Raw genomic sequence first — 20,868 nt, 5'->3', positions numbered from 1 at the left:
CCCCACCTCCGGGCTGTCACTCTGTTCTCATAGCCCTTCATCAGCGCCCGGCATCTTACTCACATGTTAGTATTCATCTAGCCATCCTCCTGTTGGGTGTCTCATTTCATGACGGTATCCCTAAATCCAAGGACCATCTGGCCACATGAGCAGCTGGGACATTCTTGCAGCTGGCTGGCCGAACAGACAGAAGGGACATTTTCAGGGAGAGGCAAAGGCTGTAGCAGGGATTGTGCAGAGCTTCTGAGCAAGGAGGGGTTATCTGCGGGTGGGAGACATTGACTGTACTGGGCGCGCGGCTGAGACCGGGGCTCTAGGCCCTGCTCCAGCAAAGCCTCTCTCACTGAGGATGGCTATGACAGGCGTGGCCACTGGAGTCAGTGGTCCTGTCCCCAGCAGAAGTTTTCATCCACACATTTGGCCGAGGCCCCATTTTCCAGTGTTTCCTATGGAAGTCAGAATGTTTATTGTGTAAAGTTTCCAGTTTTGTAAATGCTGGTGATGGATTTGGTTACAAATCAAACCAAACTCAAACCACCTAACGGACCACACAAAATAGGATCATGCAGTCCATGGGCCACTAGCTTGACTTTCCTTTTTTCTTGACTCATTCTTCCATACATTCATCAAATGCTTAGTGACCCTCACTGGGTTCAAAGCTTCAGATATGGAGATGAAAGTTCCCCGTCCTCAGGGGGTTCACGATCCCTGGGAGGGACCAGTGAGTGCTCCAAGGCACTGCTGAATGATAAGACCGTGACAGAAGAGGGCCCCTAGTCCAGCCCGCCCTTCCAGAGGAGATTGGGCAGTCGCTTGGGGCTTTCACCAGGCAGGAGATGCCCTGTGGTTCATTGTTCAGTGCACACCTGGACCTCCTCCTGCCCATCTCACCACTAAAGGGAATTGTGCACCTGAGTGGGTATGTTCAATTTCCAACCCTTATCATTCCTGTGCCCTAGGACTCTATTAGAAACTGCAGAGGTGTTATGTGACTTCTTAAGACAGTCTTGCTTTGATTATACCAGGTAGGACTTTATTACTTTGGGAGATGAGGCCCATTACTTTAAAATTTTAGCTCTCTCATGTACTGATGGGCGACCTAATTACTCTGTGCCTCATTTTCCTTGCCTTGTAAGTGGGTCTAATAATAGTTCTCTACCATACTGGCTGTTGTGTGAATTAAAGGAGCACTGAAGTAATTATTTATTAACTGTTAATAAACGGTCGCTGCTGCTTGGGTTGATTTGTCCCTGCTTGTTTCATGAGGCTTCTCTGATCCCTCTTTTTGTTATAGCCGGGATTATGCTTTTTGTGCAACATATAGGTGTTGCTGGGGGGGACAGAAGGCTGCAGAGTGCGTGGTGACCTATTGGACCGGATGTGTCCTACATGCACAGTTAACTGGCGTCGAGCATTTTCCGTCATCCCCTTCCCTGTGGTCTTGTTCTTTTCTTACTTGGGCTACATGGGGACAGCAGGCTTCTGTTGCCTCGGAGGCCATCTGTCCTGTGGTCCCTCGCACCTGAAGCCTCTGTTCTCTCATCCTCCGGATGTGGGCACCGTGTCCACGCTACAGATGGGGAGACGGGGGTCTCAGCTCTGCAGCCTGTGGGTGGAGATTGGGAGAGAAGCAGCATGAGCAGACACAAGCCTTCAGAATGAGACCATTTTCATGCAGCTTTTCCTGGTAATAAAAGGAAATGGGGGCTGCAGAGAGAGCCTACGATGCTTCAGCAGATGGTCTTGTAATAGAATGTTTTTTCAAAGTTTTCTGCGAGGCATCAGTGACTCTTAGGGAATGTGCACTGAGTAACGAGGAACAAAAATGTGGCTTTGAGCATGCCCTCTCCGTGGCACATTGCTGAGTTGCCCTCTCTTTCCGGCATAATAGGTGGTTTTAGAAAGTGAGGAAGGTAATCCCACAGAAGTGGCCTCTCTCAATCTCTCCATGGGCCCTAGGGAACTGGGATTTGGTTGTGGGGTCAACACTGCGTCGGCAGCTCTGGCCCTGCCCACTGTCCTCCCGGTCTCTGGCCTGGACAGGAGCCGAGTGACAGTTGATGAAGGGATGCCTGCAGTTCCTTATTCCTGCGTAAGCTACAGCCCACCTCCATGGAACAGTCTATGCTGGGTTATGGACGGGAGGCAAGGCTGGGTTCTTTGGGGATGGTTTTTCCTTCAGACCCCGAGCAGACACACACAGGCATTTCTGGACCTCTGCAGCAAGCTCTTCTGGCAGCCCTGTGAGGCCACCTGGATTCAGAGAAGTCAAGCATCCCAGCTGGTGGCTCTTGGCAAATAATTGTTGGAGTTAGAATTTGAACCCGATGCCCTTAACCATCACAGAGTACCATCTTCTTCAAGATTAGCATCTGTCTCCTCCCCAGATCAACTTCCCCGTATTCATTTTATTCTTTGAGCAAATATTTACTGTGTGGCACTGGGGAGAAAGCAGTAAATGCAACATAGCCCTCGACCTCTAGGAACTTCCGGTCTAGAATGGTATAAACTGGGAGCAGACAGGCAAACACGTAATTTGTCATCTTGGAATGTATCTCCGTATACACACAGGTAGATACACATCTCACGTTGGCATCTGGCGAGGCTTGGCAGTTTATGTAAGCATATTCGTGTGCTAAATACCATATTAGCTGCGCGAGTGTGCGTGGCTATGTGTAGATGACACATACAAATACGAGAGCACTATTGCATCTATCCAAACAATATAGGTAGAAGTTCCCATTTTCAGGCCAGAGACCTCGGGGTGTGGTGGAGTCAGTCTCCTGTTGGATCCTCTTTCCCACCCCTACCTGCCTCCATCCAGGTCCTCACCACCTGATTATTGCATCGGCCTTCAAAGTGGCCTCCTGACCTTGGGGATTTTTTCCTTAATATTCTGATAACTGTATTCCAGTATAATTGGTTTTCTTTGTAATCCTATGTATTTTTAACATCATTTTATTGCTATATAATTCCTATGCCATAAAATCAGTCGTGTAAAGTATACCATTCAATGGTTTTTAGTATATCCACTGAGCTGTGCAGCCATCACCACAAGCTAAGCTGAGAACGTTTTCATCACCCCTCGAGGAAACCCTGTGCCCCTCAGTAGTCAGTCCACATTCTCCCCCCCTCCCGCCCTGCCCCAGCCCTTGGAAACTGCTAATCTGCTTTCTATGTCTGTAGATGTGCCTGTTGTGGACATTTCGTATCAACAGACTCCTTTAATATGTGGCCTTTTACCTCTGGCTTTTCCATTTGGCCTGATGTTTTCAAGGTTCATCCATATTGTTGTGTGTATATCAGCACTTTGATCATTTTATGCCTGAATAATATTCTATTGTGTGGATATACCACATTTTAAAAATCCATTCATCGATTGATGGACATTTAGGGGCTGAGTATAGGGGGAAATGAAACATTTCTGCTAATAGAACAGAGTTTCTTGCTGGGGCGATGAGAATGTTCTGGAATTAGATAGCAGTCATGTTTGCACAACCTAGTGAATACACTAAAAACAGTGGAATTGTAGATTTCAGAAGGGTGAGTTTTATGATATGTGAACTACGTATGAATAGAAAAACCCAAAAACATTTTTAGAAAAGAAGACATCTGTGATAGTTACTGTAGATAGACATATTAAGAAGGAAGACATACGGGTCTAATGTGGGAAAATGAATACTGATACGTGGTGTACGTGAGAGGGAAGTTGACATAAAACATCCCAGAGCATCTTGGTATCGATGCAGGTGCAGAGGGATTATCACAGATCATCTCAAAGTTATATTTGTCTTTGAGATTTACCTTTTTACGTTAAAAACCTGTTATCCGTTATGGTTGTGGATAGGTGTGTTTTCTTTTCTAGTTGGATGTTTAATGTTGTTAAACATTTATTATTTTTTTTAACTATTGTGTACCATATACTGCATTTAATGCTTTATGGCGTGTACCCTCATTTGACTTCACAGCAACCTCATGCAATATAGGTGGTATTAATCTCCCCATCGTACAGATTGGGAAGCTCCATTTTAGACAAATTCTGACCGGGCCAAGGTCACTAGGTAGGAAGTGATGGGTCTGGTATTCAAATCTAGTTTTGTCTACCTCCAAAGCCTGCTCTCTTAAACTGCTACTCTGTATCATCTTTTAAAATTAGAGTACATTATCATTAATTTAAAGGAAGGGTTGTGTGATTCATAATTTAGACCCATCGTGGATCTTGCAGCGTCTTTGAGATGTCACTATAACCATCATTTATCTTTCTATAGGTGTGATCTAGTGCCTTGTTACTCAAAGTAACATTACTCGGGAGCTTGTTAGAAATGTGTCATCTTGGGCTCATCTCAGACCTATAATTCACAATCTGTATTTATCAAAATCCTAGGTGATTCAAATTTGCTTTAAATGTTTGAGAAACACTGTTATAATACATGGTCTTAGAGGTATCCAGTTTGATGATCGACCAGTGATTTGACATCATCAGAGCACACAGTTCAGGAGGGGATGATGAGGTCACCAAATGTTGTAAGGTTGGTGAACTGGGAGTTAGAAAACTTGTGTTCGTTGCCCTACACCTGGGTGGCCTGGAGCAAGTCACTTAATCTGAGTCATTTTGTTTGCACACGAAATGAGGACTTTTTTTTGTCTCAGTTTTTCTTTTTTTTTAAGAGAAAGCACTTAAGGCCATTAACTTACCTCTCAGATACTTTATTAGCAATGTCACACTTTTTTTTTTTTAATGTAGAACTTTCATTCTTTTAATTTTGAAATTTCTATTGCTATTTTCACTTAGTCTGTGAGTTATATTTAAGAAGACATATTACCAAACCCATTTTTAACTGTCTTTTTTATTATTGATTTATAATTTAATTATATTTTCATCAGAGAAGTGGTCTGTATGCTATTGATACATTGAAATTTGTTAATTTATTTTTGTGGGTGTGTCTGAAAAGAGTGATTGATTTTTGCAAATGTTCCAGTCAACTCTAAAAACAATGTAAATATTTATTAGGTCAGCCTTGTTAATTTTATTATTCAAATCTCCTAAATCCTCATTAACTTTTTCTTTGCAACTTTAGGGGAAAAGGATTCAGTATTTCACCAAAAGCATTATCGTCCGTAGGTTTTCTGTACATGCTCTTCGAGTTAAGGGAATTTCATTCTATTCCTGGTTTACTGGAAGTTTTTCATAAATGGCTATTTATTTTGTCAAATATTTTTCCTGAATCTATTTGATATGATCCCATGATCTTCTTCCTTTTATTTGTTAATGTAGTGAGTAGGTTGATTGATTTTTATATGTTAAAGCAACCTTGAACTCCTGGCATACATCCCAGTAGATCATGGGATTTTTTTTTTTTTTTAACATATTGATGGAATTGACTTGCTAGTTTTTTTTAGTTAAGGATTTTTACATCTCTTAAGTAATGTTGGTGTGTAAATTTCTTTTCTTGTAATGCCCTTGTTTGGTTTGCTTTGATAATTATAATAGTCTCATAAAATGAGTTGAACAGTGTTCTCCCCTATTCTATTTGCTGAAAGAGTCTGCTTAGAAATGGTATGAGTTCTTCCTTAAATATTTGACAGAATTAATTAGTGAAGTCATCTGGGCAGCAGAATTCTTTGAGGTAAGGTTTTTTTTTTTTAATTTGCTTTGTTTTATAAATCAAGGAAAATTATGCATTTTAAACTTATAGGTATACACTTTGTATATTTCTTTTTCTCTTAATTTTTTGTTAACATTTATTTATTTTTGAGAGACAGAGAGAGACAGAGTGCAAGCAGGGGAGGGACACAGAGAGAGGGAGGCACAGAATCCAATGCAGGCTCCAGGCTCTGAGCTGTCAGCACAGAGCCTGACACGGGGCTCGAACTTACGAACTGTGAGATTGTGACCTGAGCCAAAGTTGGACGTTTAACTGACGGAGCCACCCAGGCATCCCTACATTTTGTATATTTCTATTAAATCATTCATTACATTGTATTGGTTCTTCTGGTAGTTCCACTTTTGGATCTGTAGGTTTATACTTTTTAACACCTCTAGAAATTTTTCATTCATTGTTCTTCAAATATTTGGGTATTTTCCTACTACCTTCTTCCCTTCTCCCTTCCCCAGGAGTCTTAATTACAATATATGTTACCAGTTGATATTGAAATTGTTCCATAGGTCACTGAGTTAGCATTCACTTTTTCAGCCTTTCCTTTCAAGTGTTTTACATTTCAGCTTTCAAAATTCTCTTTGGTTCTTTTTATTAGTTTCCCCTTATCTCATTGTGTTCATATTTTCCTTTAAATCCTTGAAAGTATTTATCATAGCTATTTTGAAGCCCTTATATGCCAATCCCATCATTTCTGTCATTTCCCAGTCTCTTCTTGAGTAATATGTTTTGTTTCTAAGCATTCGAGGGTTTTCTAGACATCTTGCTGTTCTTAATTTCTGATTTAATAATTTTGTGGTTATAATGGATACTTTGATTTCATCTGTTTAAATTTCTTGTAGTCCAGGATAAGGTCTGTGTTCATATCTGTTTCATGTTCACTTAGGAATAATGTGTATCTGCAGTTGTTACATGGAATATTCTATAAATGTCAATTAGGTCATGTTGGGTGATAATATTGTTCTTATCTTTCATATCTTAGTTGTTTTTTTTTGGTCTAGTTTTATCAATATTTTGAGAGAAGGATGTTAAAGTCTTCAACTGTGTAGATTTGCTTATATTCTTTAGTCTATAAAGTTTTTTATGTATTTGAGAGTTTTGTTATTAGGTGTGTACACATTTATAATTGTTATTTCTTCTTGAATAATTGTCTCCTTTATGATTATGAACTGCTCCTCTATATTATAATATAGCTACAACAGCTTAGTGTTTGTACTTAGTGTTTGTGTAGTATATCTTTTCCCTATATTTTTTTAACCTGTTTGTGTTTTTATGTTTAACATGTATTTTTTTTAAATCAATAACATATAGTTAGAGTTTTGCCTTTCACTGGCGAGTATGATAGGCAGAACAGTGGTTCCCCAAAGATGTTCATTTCTTAATCTCCGGAACCTGTGAATATGTTCCTTCACATGGTAAAAGGGACTTTGCAGATGTGACTAAGTTAAGGATATATGATGGGGTATTATCCTGCATTATCCAAGTGGATCCAGTGTAATCTCAAGGGTCTTGATCAAGGAAAGAGGGAAGTAGGATAGAAAGCTAGAGAAGGAGGTGTGATGATGGTAGCAGAGGTCAGGGTGATGTGGGGTCATGAGCCAAGAAATGCAGGTAGCCTCTAGAAGCTGGAAAAGACAAGTGGATAGATTCTTTTCTAGAGCATCCAGAAAGATATAGCCCTGCCAACACCATGATTTTAGCCAAGTAAGACTCATTTGATATTTCTGATCTCTAGAAATGTAAGAGAATAGATTTGTATTAAGCCACTAAATTTTTGTTAATTTCTTATACCAGCAAAAAGAAATTAATGTAGGGACTTAAATCTGTTTAACATGATTATTGGTATAATTGGATTTAAATGTACCATCTTGACACTCAATTTCTGTTTGTTCTATCTGTTCTTTGTTCCTCTGTTGCTACTTTTTTTTTTTTTTTAAAGTAAGCTCCACGCCCAGTGTGGTGCCCAGTGCAGGGCTTGAACTCACGACCCTGAGATCAAGACCTGAGCTGAGATCAAGAGTTGAATGCTTAACCAACTGAGCCACCCAGGCACCCCTCTGTTGCTACTTTCTTGTTGGTTTTTTTGAGGGAGAGGGTGGAGATGAATCAGTATATTTTAAGAATTCCATTTTATCCTCGCAATTGAGTTTTTGTGACCTTTTTTTTGTTCCTTTTTTAGAGGTCGCTCTAGAAATTATTTGTTTTTTTTTAAACTTATGACAGTCTATGTTCAAAAAATATTCCATTACTTAAGGAATTATTTATGAACTTTATAAAAGCATCCTACTTGGGGTTTTTCTGAGCTTCTCAGATCTGTTATTTGTTGTCTTTAATTAATTTTGGAAAGTTCTTGGCTTTTCTGTCTTCATTCTTTTGCACTGATTTTTTTCTTCTCTTTCTAGGACTCCAATTACATGTATGGTATATCATTTGATATTGTCCTATAGATCTCGCGTCCTCTGTTCAGTTTTATTTCTTCCGTGCTTTGTCTCTTTTGGTTTGGTTAATTTCTAATGACTTGTTTCTAAGCTCTGTCCAGTCTTCTAACAAACCTGTGATTTGATGCCATACTATGCTAGAAATTCATTTTTAGCGTTTCCATTTGGTTCCATTTTTACAGTATTGGGTAGCGTCAGTGAACATGGTGGATTAAGGGCCTCTGATGAAAATTCTCCCTTCCATAAAAGCAATGAAAATGCTCTATTCCCCCCCCCCGCCCCCCCGAACTTTGAAAATTAACCAAGGACTTGCAGCAATCCGGGAGCATTTGTTCAAGAAAAATGGTGAATCTCAGTAAGGACAGTGAGTTTTATGGCATTTTAAATCGTCTCATTCCCATCCTCCTTTCCCCCAACTAAGCAGTAAGTTTGAAAACCAACAGCCACAGTCATGGTAAAAGCTAGCAGCTTGGCAACCACTGGACAGGGCAGAGAAGGATCGGAGTTCTTTAAAGTCCCATGCCTAGAAAGTTGTCATTATTTTTCCTGTCTGGTGGTTCCTGGAAGACCCCACCTGCAAGGCTGTCTTCACTTGATCTGACTCAGATGTTGCTCAGTGGAAACAGCCTTTTCCTGGAAGGCATTTTCAAAAACAATCAGAGGCAATTGTAGAACAGTATGGCTGCTCCAGGAGGTGAATAACAGTTTGGGAAAACAATAGGGTGATAAAAAAGCTTAATAAAAGAAAAACTACCCACAGCTAGGATCATACTCAGCAGTGAAAATCTGACGACTTTTCCCTTAAGATGAGGAACGAGACAAGTGCTAGCTGTAGTAATCAGACAAAAAAAAAAAAAAAGACATAAAAGGCATCCAAATTGGTAAGAATAAAAATTTTTACTATTTGCAGATGACATGATACTCTACATAGAAAACCCTAGGGGTGCCTGGTTGGCTCATCCACAGAGCATGTCACTCTTGATCTCTGGGTTGTAAGTTCAAGCCCCACATTGGGTGTAGAGATTCCTTAAGAAAACAAAACAAAACAAAACAAAAACCCTAAAGACTCCACCAAAAAACTACTAGAACTGATAGATGAATTCAGTAAGGTCATAGGATACAAAATCAATATACAGAAATCTGTTGCATGTCTTTAAACTAATAATGAAGTAGCAGAAAGAGAAATTAAGAAAACAGTCCTGTTTGCAATTACACCAAAAATAATAAAATACCTAGGAATAAGCTTAACCAAAGAGGTAAAAAATCTGAACTCTGAACACCTAAAACATTTATGAAAGAAACTGAAGATGACACAAAGACATGGAAAGATATTTCATGATCATGGGTTGGGAGAAGAGACATTGTTAAAGTGTCCATACTACCCAGTGCAATCTACACATTTAATAGAATCCCCATCAAAATACCACCGGTATTTTTTTTTAAAAGCTAGATGACAAGATGTTCAAAGAAGGCTTAGAAAAGCTTCAGCATATTCCTGGGAATCTAGAAGGCCAGATGAATGTGTAGGGGAGATCTCAGGAGATCTCAAAAAGATTCACACCTGGACACATCATAGACTGTTGAACACCAGAGTCAGAGAGAGAATCTTAAAAGTAACAGGATAGAATCAATTTGTCACATGCAAGGAATCCTCAATAATATTAATAGCTTATTTATTATCATAAATAACGGAGGCCAGATAGTGCCCATATCCTTGTGGAAATTCTCCCTTTCTTCACATATGGTAGGTATCTACCCTTCTCTGCTAGATTCTTTAACATATTGATCATAGTTATTTTGAAGTTCCTCTGTGTTACTTGTAACATGTGAACCATTATTGCATCTGATTGCATTGGGTATTTTCTCTTTATGGTAGATCATTATTTTCGTGTGTGTGTGTGTGTGTGTGTGTGTGTGTGTACTGTGTTTACACTTTTGATTGAATGCTCAACCTTTTGTGTAAATAAAACAGTAGACACTGTGGTATATATGCCAGTGAAGGGTTTTCTTCTGTTCTATAAGATCATTAGTATGGGGGCTTGAGTGTCTCGTAATGGCATATAGTTAGATTTTCTTCTTTTCTTTTATCCAAAGTAAGAATTTTTTTTAAGGGTGAGATTAACCAGTTCATGTTTTGTATTAGTCGTCTATTCCTAAATAAGAAATTACAAACTTCAGTGGTTGAAAATAAGAAATATTTACTGTCTCACAGAGTCTGTGGATCTGGGTCCTGGACACAGCTTAGCTGGTTCCTCTGTCTCAGGGCTGCAGTTTCATCAGAGGGCTCAGCTCAGGGCAGCCCTGGTTCCATGCTCCCTCGTACAGCTGTTAGCAGGATTTAGTTCCTCACTGGCTGATGGCTGGAGGCCTCCCTCAGTTCCTTACTGTGTGGGTGTCTCCATAGGGCAGCTTACAATATGGAAACTTGCTTCTTCAGTGTGAGCGAGGGGGAGTGGGGGAGCAAGACAGAAATCACTAGCTTTTGGCAGCCGGAAAGTGACATTCTATCACTTTTGCCATATTCTGTTCATTTGAAAAGTTTGTCATTAGGTGCAGCCCACACTCAAGGAGAGGGCATCACACAAAGACGAGTATCAGGACATGGGATCCTTGGGGACCATCTGAGAAGTGGTCAAGCGCATATATTTTTGTGATAACTGACATACTTATTTCTAGAATTTAATTTGGGATTTTCTGTTTACATCCTCTTCTCCTCCCCGTGTTTTCCTTCAGCCCCCCATTTTCTCCTTATGGCCACATCTTGCTCCCTTTCTCCCACCCTCCCTTGCCTCTGCTCTAGCATCCGTCTTCCTCCTTCCTCTCCATTCCCTCCCTTCTCTTCCTCCTTCATCTCTTCTTTCTCTGCCATCCCTTTTGGGCTCTTCTTCTGAAATAGTTCTTAGACATACATTGGAGTCTCTCAGTCTGTCTTCCAAGTTTTTCAGCTCCTCTTTCATACATTTTATCTTTGTCTTCTGTTGCAATGTTCTGGATCCCATTACTGTACTACATTCCAGTTTGCTTATTTCCACCTTACTGCCCTCAGCTTATCCATATCATTTTTACTTTGAAGGAATTTAAGTTTATAATATTTACCTGTTTGGGGGTTTTCCTGTTCCAAGTTCATAATTTCTTCTTTTTCAATTAGAAGTTCATTTATCTTTAAAAAAATGTTTTTTAATGTTTATTTTGGGGGGGGGTGCGGGCAGAGAGAGGAGACAGAGAATCCAAAGCAAGCTCCAGGTTCTGAGCTGTCAGCAGCTTGACATGGAGCTCGAACTCATGAGGCGTGAGATCATGACTTGAGCCAAAGTCGGCTGCTTAACCGACTGAGCCACCCAGGTGCCCCAAGAAGTTCATTTATCTTTTGAGTACCTTAAACATGCACTTTTAAAATCCTTTATCATTTGAAAATTGGACCACTGTCTGAATATTTGGTGATGTTAAGGAATTAATTTGGAGGGTATGCAATGGTACTATGGTTTAGTTTAGGAAAAGAAAAGTCCTTATTTTTTAAAGAAGTATTTGAAGTATGTACAGATGAAATGATCTGCTGTAAGAAATTTGGGGATAGTGAGAGGGTGGGGATTATAGGTAAAACAAGATTTCCTTAAGTTTATAAATTTTGAAGCTTAGTGATGGTTGTCTGGGGTTTTATTAAATTATTCTGTCTCATGTTTAAATTTTTGCATAATAAAAAGTTGTAAAAAATCCTTGGTCATAATGTCCCATAGAATTTATTTCATCTGGAGTGGATTCATATTCCAATTGCTGATTTTATTGGTAGCCTTGCTAAGTGTCACAGTGCTTCATGTATTTGGGATTTGGTTTGCAGACTCATTAAGAAAAAAAAATTTGTTTAATGTTTATTTTGAGAGAGAGAGAGAACGTGTGTGCACACACAAGAGGGGGAGGGGCACAGAGAGAGGGAGACACAGAATCCAAAGCGGGCTCCGGGCTCTAGGCTCTGAGCTGTCAGCACAGAGCTGGATGCAGGGCTTGAACTCACCAACTGTGAGACCATGACCTGAGCCCAAGTCGGACGCTTAACCGACCGAGCCACCCAGGCGCCCCTGCAGGCTCATTTTGAGTAGAAAGTTTGATTTTTGTCTTGTTTCACTCTACTTTGTTTTTGCTCTCATTTTCATTTCTCCCTGCCTAGTACATTTCTAGCGGTCTGCAGCTGCGCCCAGATGCAGGGATAGGTGATTGTGGCCCTCCTGAGGCCCATCTCCGTGGTGGCATTTGTGGTGCTGCGGAGCTGGGACCTGAGCTGGGGGTGGTGGCGGGGGTGGGGGGATTGAGTCATTTGTGGCCAAGGGTTGAGTGGATCGGAGCTATGGCCTGTGGGCTGAACTGCAGCCCTACACGGGGTCTTCAGGAATTTTTTGCATCAGCTCCTTGTTCTGAGAGAGCCCTGGGTTGCGGGTGACAAGGCTGGCACCAGTGCCCCACTCTGTGGAACAGGCTTTGTTCTGGCTGCCTCTGCCGACTCCAGACCCAGAGCCCAGCAAGCCTGTGGCTCTGGCCTTACCCACTGCTTTGCATTCCTGTTCTGTTAGACGTTTTAATCTTGTTTTTGAACCTGGCCATGTCTTTTTGGTGTCCTGTTCTCATATTTTGTCTGTTCTTGCTATGTGTTTAGAGCAGGGAAAATGCATCAAAGTGTGAACTTACCGTACTCTCTTGACTGGAGGAAGTCCTTGACTAAATCACTGAAGATTCTTTTCAATTCCCCATTCAAAGACTGTAATCCACCAAGTAGATCTTCATAATGGTGATATTTTGCCTTTGTATTGGAGACAGCATACTTTACTCAGTATTTTTTCCTAGAAGACTGGCTTGGAAATCTCCTTAGAGAAAATAACAACCTGCTACCCCACAAGTTATTCTGCCTGTGGCCTCCCCAGCATATATCCCTCTCCAAAATTATCTTATTTCTCTGCACACACATTTGTCTCTCCCACTGGGATCTAAGCTCCACGAGAACAGAAACTCTTTCTCATTTCCCTTTTGTATCCACAACCCCTTTGCGATAGTGTCTGTCACGTGGTAGGCACTCAATAATGTTCTGGTAAATTACTGAATCAGTCGCTGAAACCTGCCTGTGCCTCCTTAATTCCACGGTCATGCTGCGAGGTGCCTGCCGCATGGCCTCTCGTGAGTGCTGGGAGGCGCGTGTTGGACTGTAGCAGCTATGTAGAGTGACCATTGTTGTCTCATGCCCGCCTTCATTCATCAAAGCCAAGTGGGTCCCTGCTCCGGGCCAGGCACTGACAGCCAGACGTTTGTACCGCATGCGTTTTCCGCAGCCCTTTTCACATGTCACCTCCTCCTGTCCGTTGTTATTATAAATCTCAGGATGGGTGGAGGAAGTGAGCTAGCCACCTTGCTGGCTCACGATGCTGGAGGCCAAGGCTTTCGGGATGGGCCGAGACCGGGAAGGTCCTTCCTGTCACAGAGCTTCCGTTCCAGTGGGTATGACAGACTCCTTGTTCTCTGAGCAGTTAATCACTTCCTTACTTGGCATCGGCTTCGTGGTGTTGCAGATTGACATGGCTATAAAAGGAGACCCCTGTGTCCTCAAAATCTCTTCTTGTGTGTGAACTGTCTCTCTGTGGCCTGAGGAAGCCTCGACGGTTGGGGAGCTTTGCCTGGAGCCTTATCCCATTTCTGACGTAGATACCCATGCCAGCACAGGCCCGGGAGCCATGAGCTGAGTGTTCCTGGAGCCTCTGCCCAGAGGAGGCATCCTGATGTGTAGGCTGGAGGGAGGGTGGACAGATGCCCGGAAGACCTCCTCATGTACCGCCCCGCTGGCCTTCAGGGAATGGCAGAAGAAGAGCCTCATGGCAGTTTTGCTTTCTGGTGTCATCTTCCCGGTTGGCTGGGACCGTTGGCCAGAAAACGGCAAGTCCGGAGCCCCAGGAGACATCCCTGTCCTGGCTGCTTCGTTGTGTCACGCCGGCTTCTCCGATTGTCCCAGGGATGGCTGAGAGTGAGGGCCCAGGTGGCTGCGGAGGGCCCAGCACAGATTCACCACACTCCCATTCCTGGGACCCTCCCTCAGCATCGTGCTTTGAAAAATCCTGCGAGAAATCCCCCAGCATTCAGTTTCACTGTTTGTATTTAGCTTTTCTGAAGTGTTGGCATTCCACAGGCATTCCAGAAGCCTTCTTGGCATTTTTAGATACTCTGCAGCAGCCTCAGGAGCCAAGTCTCCCCTCTGTCCTCCATTCTACAGGTAAGGAGGACATACCCAAGAAAAGGAGAGCAAATTGCTCCAGCTCGCAGGCCACTCAGTGGTGGAGCCCGCGTTAGAGTGCGACTCCCAGGTTGTCAGCGTGTCGCCAAGCCCAGCCAGCCCACGTTCCCCGGGTGCAGCCAAGTCCTTCAAACCCAGGTCCTTCCTCAGCTGCTGTCGCTGTCCTGTGGTCAGCTCCTCGTTGCTGGTCCCCTCCTGGGCTTTAGCACATTTTCACGTCTGGGCGTAGCATTGCTGAGGGAATGGGCTTTCAGAAACATCAGTTCTTGTCCTGGGCGGTATTTTTGCCCAGTTCAGACCCATGTGCTGACACCACAGTGTGGTCTAAAGGAGGCAGCTCAGGACCTGGAGTCACCGCTGACAGAGGTTCATGGTTTCCCTCTGTCATTGGCTAGCTTTATGCTCTTGGGGTCATGGTAATTAAGTGACACAGGAGCCTGAAATGGTGCTGGAATGCGCTGGACCCTTACACAGGGCACATAGCGATCAGATGGCATTACTTGTCTGCACGAGCGGTGAGCCGGCCCTCTGGGGTGCTCAGACCCTGGGTGGGGGCAGGCCTTGGGGCCTTGTCCCACAGAGGTCCTGAGGGCCATGGATGTCCCAGGCAGGAGAAGACTGCCGTGATGCAGGTGTCCCTTGATGGAGGCCTGCTGTGGCCCTGCCCGTTTTCTTTAACCTCCCACACAGTCCTGTGGGGCAGGCACTTCTGGTGCAGGCTTATGTCTTATACCTGAGGAAGCTGGAGCTTGATCACCCAGATAGTTAAGAGTGAGGCAGGTTCACCCCCAGGTCTGCTGGCTCCAGGTTGCTGGTCCTGGCCAGCCAAGCCCCTCAGCCTCGCTGTCACCTTCAGGGAGGGTCCTCGGCCATATGTGCCAGCAATTCTGTTTGTTCTGCATCCGGTGGGTGCGGGAGCAGCCGTCCTCTCCAGCTCTAGGGTTCTGGGGTTCTGATACTGCTCACCTTTCAGATCCCTGACCCCTGAAGGAGGGAGCTGGCCTTGCCAGAAGAAGGGCATTCTGGCACCCTGCCTCTGAGAGCTCATGTGTGAGTTGGTAGCCTGGTCCGGTGCTGGGCGTGAGAACTCCGTGGCCGGGGAACAGCTCTGGCCCTTCCAGACTGTGTGGCCTTGAGGCGGTGCAGCTCTGTGGTCAGGCCCTGTACGTGCTGGGGCTCAAACCCCAGTTCCTCCCTCATAGCTGTGGGCGGGGGTGGTCACTTAGCCCCTCCATTTATTCACCTACAGGGGCTTCCTAGCAACCCTGCCTACCGTTTAGAGGTGCTGTGAGGGTCCAGTGAGAAGGTCTGGGGGAAACACTTGGACTAGTACCTGGCACATAGTAGGCACTCAGTAAATGTTAGTGCTTGTCCTCTGACATGGCTCTAGCAGCGTGCCACACTGAAGTCCTGGGGTGGAAACTTAACGCAGGGTATGTAAGCGGTCCAGCATAGCACAGGTTTTCAACGCCCCATCGCTGCTGCTCGCACGGTCAGTGTCTCTGAACAGAACCCTCTTGGTGTCTCCCCCAGCTCAGCCCAGCTGCTGTCGCCTAACGTGGGCTTTGTTCTCTTCCCGCCAGGCCAGGGAGCTGGAGAGCCGGGAGGCAGAGCTGAGCCGTCGTGACACCTTCTATAAGGAGCAGCTGGGACGCCTCGAGAGGAAGGTAAGGCTCATGGTGGCCGCCTTTGGGCGCCAGGCCCTGAAAGCCCCAGGGTCCAGTCGCCCCAGTGGCCGGTGCCCCTGCGGACACGCCCTCCCTCACCCTCAGCCTTTCCCCAAGTTGTAGTCACAGAGATCACAGTGTTTTAAGTGGCCCGTGTTTTGTGAATGCGGCTGGCCATGCTGTCGTTCAGCTTCAGGAAAGACTCATTTTCACCACAGGGCGGTGCTGAGTCCTAGCCTACCTTAGTTAAGCTGCACTGGATAAAAATAATAATAACGTGAAGTCGTCCTGTACAAATATATTAAAGTTGTATTATTGATTTTCTCCCGGGAGTCAGGGAGATCAAAGGGCACCATGGCTACTCGCTCCCCACTTTCCTAGGGATAAGCCTTTGAAATGAAGGAGATTCAGAGACATCCTCATTCTTTTTTTGTTGTTGATAAAGCCTACAACGACTCTTGAAAATTCATTTGGTAACTTGTTTACTTTTGGGGGGGGTGCTTAATTTGTTGATCATGACAGATTTTTCAAATGGCTTAAATCATGGATGGGAGACGGTTGGGAGGTTTTTAAAAAAAATGTTCTTCCTCCTGCCTGAGACGGCATGCCAGGCAATCCGAGCCATCAGCTTATTGCAGGCAAATCTTCGAGAATCGTTTGTCACGGTTTGGAGCTTTGAAATTGACAGTTTGCTTGAGGGGCTTTATTTCCGTGGGCTTTTCTCCTGTGGCATGGCACTCTGCAGACTAGTAGAAATGTGGATTTCTGGATTTCCAGGCAGCGGGGACAGGAGGGACGCTCCTCCTTGCTCCAGGGACGCCCCTGTCTGCCTCCTGCAGGGTGTTTAGGGGATGGCACCAATTGTGATGTGAACACCGATGGTGGTGGCGTGGTCCTGGAGGCCAGCAGGGCACCTCCAGCCGCTTATAGAAGTGGCCCCTTAACCAGCAGAGGTGTCCCCAGAACAGCCTCCTGCCCAGGTTTGACTATAGCTGCAATGACGAGGATTGTGATTTGAGATCCTGGAAAAGGGGAAAAACATTCCACCAGCCATAGCTCTAATTATCACAGTTCCCCATATGTTCACGAGCGCAGATTTTTTTGTGTTGTTATGTGTGCAATTCCGCGGCCTCCTGCTGAGCTCCGCTTGCATTTCCCTCTCTGGGTTTGGCTCCTGGAAGCGTGTGTGCGTGTGTCTGCTCGGGGTGAAGGGCAGTAGCCTTACAGTGTTCTTCCTTGTCTCAGCTCGGTTTTCCCCTGTCACTCTCCTTTCCCATCCCCACTGGGGTTCTCCTCCTTGGGCCCTGTTCTCTGCCTTGCCAAAAGGGAAGTAAATTCTCCTGGATGGGCCCTTCCTTCTCATCTGTTCTTCCCTGCTCATCCTACGGGGACGTCCAGACTCTACATAGGCACATGTGCCCTTTTTCTAAAATGAGGGTTTCCTACACGATTGTGAAGTTATCAAATGCTTCCAGAAGGAGGTGCAAAAACATGGTCACCTGTCTGACTCTGAAATACTAGCATTTTGCTGGTGACACTGTGCAAAAGGAAAGCCCCTCTCATGTCCTGGAAACTAGAGATTGGCGAGGAAGATGGGTGGGGGCGGGGTGGAAGGGGTGCTGCAAAAGGGGGAGCAAAGACTCATGATCCTAAGGCTTAATTGTACCAGTCTTGAGAAAGGTTTCCCATCTCCTCTGTGGATAATTTTATTCCTGTAATGGCTGGGAAGATGAAGAACTCGGCCTCCGACAATCTTTTTTATTAGCTGTTGCTTTTATATAATTCTGCTTTCATTTGTTGAATACTCTCAGACCTTGACATTTTCAGCTTCTGTACACACAGCTTAAGGGCCTTCCAATCAGCAGGCTCCTTTCTTTTCTTTTCCCATTTCCTCTTAAGTTTGGAAATTGATGGTGGAAACCTGTTCAGGGGGAAACTTGGAGCAGCTGCTGAATCATCCGCGACCACCCAAAAAAGTTGGGAGTATGGTCAGGGGCCAGAGGAGGTTGGGATGGGGGACACAGAGGTCTGGGCTCGTGGGGGGCGCTGTGCTGGGTCCGCCCGCCCCTCGGCTGGAAGCCTCCTGCCCTTTCGCCCATAGGACACCGTTCCCTAGTGCTGGCCCTTTGTGATTGGCAGGTAGGGAAATCCTGCACAGAATCCAGACTCATTTTCAAGGGGGAGGAGACGTCTTGACCCCTTTGTACTGCAGTATTTATTCCCTAGATGATTATTCTTGAGGGTGGAAATCATATTTTGTAGGGCTCCTGCGCTTTATAATCTTTCTGAGTAATTGTTCCTCACGCCCACACTGCAAGATCTAAGTGAGGAGTGTTTTTTCCTTTCATCACAGAGAGCGGTGAGCTGTTGGGATTGCAGGGGCCTTGGGAGGGTCTCATGGCACCTGGAGGCAAACCCTAGACGTGGTGTCCACACACAGCCGTGAAGCAAGGGCTAGCGCATTCACAGTGGACCCGGGCCCCCACACGGCTCTGTGTCATTGCCCTCTGCAACCACACTGCGCCTCTTCACATCTCCATTTCTTCATCTATGAAATGGAGATATTGATGCCTCCCTCCGGGTGTTGATGGCAACATTGGAGGAGGGAACATCGGACAGGTGTTGGCATGTGCCGGGTGCCTCTCTCTGGTGCACGGCGATGTTGGCGATTCTCCTTCAAGTCCTGACGCTTCCGGTTTGGGTTCAGCGGATGCATGTGTGCACATGTATGCATGCGGAGATGGATCTTGTCATCAACGGTGGGCTGCTCTCTGGGACGCAGAAATCTCCTCCCCGGGCTTCTCTGGGCTTTTCTCGGGTGCCCGCCACAACACCTGTCTGTCCTTCGCCACGCAGAGGGGTAGGTGAGGGCCGTGTGCAAAGCACTATGGAGACCACGCGCTGCTCACAACTGGGTGTTTCTCACAGGCCTGACAGTGTTAGAGAGCAGGGCCATTTTCCGTTGCCGTATGCCGGGGGTAGGGTCCAGGAAGGTGAGGCTGTGCACCGCCTCGACTGTCCGAGTTGCAGTGCTGCACCTCCTGCCATCGTAACTGGCCTCCCAGAGCCTTTGCTCAGCTGCCCTTTGTGTTTTCCTGTGGGAAACGGAAGACCTGGTTGTGGGTTTCACCTGCACTCCACCTGGATTCAGTTATCTTGGGGCTAAGGGTGACTTGTGTCCCGTCGGAACTAGCGCATCTGCTGTCTGCTGGTGGAACCCTGGGTGCTGGGTGGCTCTGAATGAGACCTGAAGGCCATTGAGCTGACAGCTCTGGCTGGCCAAGGGTGTGTCTCCTGCCTTCTGCCACGGGCCCGAGCGCAGGTGCGTGGGGAGCAAGGTGTGTGGGGTGCTTGATGGAGTCCTAGTTTGGCCTCAGGAATTGACCAGCCTTCTGACTCTGAGCAAGCTATTTAAATTCTACAGCCTCAACTTTCTTACCTTTGATGCGGAAATGTTAAGACCAACCTGCCAGTTGTTTGGGGGCTGAGTGGTCATTTGTGTACGAGTATCTGACATTGAAGTGTCCTATTCTCTTTCGTGTCACTTCCATCCTTTTTCTCCTCATGTAATAAATGCATAGCCATTCGTTAATTCCATATTTGTTTAATTCTGCTAGATGCCCAGAGACGGTCCCGACACCTGTCATTCCTACCTCATGAAATTCACAGCACAGTTTGGGAGGGGAGGGAGATGTTGAGGAAGAGGGCCGCACAGGGGAGGATGCCAGAGAGCCGACTTCCCGTGACCAGACCTGCCAGCCCTGTAAAAATGGTCTTGCTTTTTCCAAACTCAGCAACTGCAAAGTGGGGAGAGCATCTGGGGGGGTCAAGCTTCACAGCTGGAGGTAGGGAGAAGGGGAGAACCTGAGAAATATGTGTATTCTTCCTGGATCTTGGGCTCTTTCCCCAGAACGTAAATCTCTGTTCCTCCTCCCCTTGGGCACACACACCACCCCAGCATCGATATGTGAACAGTCAGCCCTTTTCCTGTTTTTCCCTCTTTGCTTCTACTCCGGCTTTCTTTTTTTAAGGAACAACTGTCATGTGATCCTGCCAAGCCTGCAGCTTTCTCAGTGACAGCACTAAACAGCCCCCTGCCTGATGTCCCTGGGGGTGTCAGTCGGAGTCTGTTCAGGAAAACAGGAGCCACTCTAGGGCACAGAGGAAGAGGATAATTCTGCTTTACATGAGAAGGTGGGCCCCTGGTCGGGAGCACGTGAAAAGGCCCAGCCTCACACATGTTGAGGAAATGCAGTGACAACCATGAGGCAATACCGTTCCATGCTCAGAGTGGCTGACATGGGAGCGATGGGTACCAGCGAGTGCTGGCCAGGCTGTGTGTGGTTAACTCAGGCCCTCACGCCACTGGCAGCACTGTAAATTGGCAAGGCCACTTTGGAAAGCTATCACCCGTTGTCTGTTAAAGCTGAACATAGGCGTACCCTACAACCCGGCTGTTCGGTGCCCAACAGAAATGTGTCCATAGGTTCACCAAAAAACCAAACAAAGACTGTAGAACGTTCATTGCAGAATCATTCACAATCGCTGTCAACAGGGAGACGGATCCGTCATGGTGGTCGTCAGAGTGGAAGCCCAGATGGGCGTGCGGATGAACAAGTCGTGGCCATCAGCAGGGGTGCTGGTGAACGTCAGCCGCAGAATGGTAAGCAGAAGGGCCACACGGAAGCATACGTGTACGTCGGATGGATCTGTTACTTGACTTTCAAACCCGGCGAAACTTATCTGTGATGCTAGAAAGTGGGATAACGGTTACCTTTGGGGGGAGTAACGTGGAAGAGAATGTGTAGGGGGCTCGTAGAGTGGGGCAGAGTTCCCTTTCT

The 20,868-nt window shown here is 45.5% G+C and overlaps 1 protein-coding gene across 5 annotated transcripts in view; it reads left to right on the top strand.

The window, feature by feature from the left end:
- The window catches only part of CHCHD6 (coiled-coil-helix-coiled-coil-helix domain containing 6), a 249,168-nt gene that overhangs the window by 117,782 nt on the left and 110,518 nt on the right, over positions 1 to 20,868 (top strand). For 3 of the 5 annotated variants that reach the window (XM_042962384.1, XM_042962405.1, XM_042962393.1), the window contains 2 exons: positions 15,944 to 16,027; positions 20,583 to 20,690. In XM_042962384.1, the coding sequence (XP_042818318.1) occupies positions 15,944 to 16,027; positions 20,583 to 20,690 (192 nt within the window). The remainder of the gene's footprint in view (positions 1 to 15,943; positions 16,028 to 20,582; positions 20,691 to 20,868) is intronic. The other 2 variants (XM_042962400.1, XM_042962416.1) reach the window with 1 other exon arrangement.

Source organism: Panthera tigris, chromosome A2 (genome assembly GCF_018350195.1).
Source record: "Panthera tigris isolate Pti1 chromosome A2, P.tigris_Pti1_mat1.1, whole genome shotgun sequence".
In the NCBI taxonomy this organism is placed as follows: Eukaryota; Metazoa; Chordata; class Mammalia; order Carnivora; family Felidae; genus Panthera; species Panthera tigris.
The sequence above is the reverse complement of the archived record's forward strand: the minus strand, read 5'-3'. Positions and strand labels throughout refer to the sequence as shown.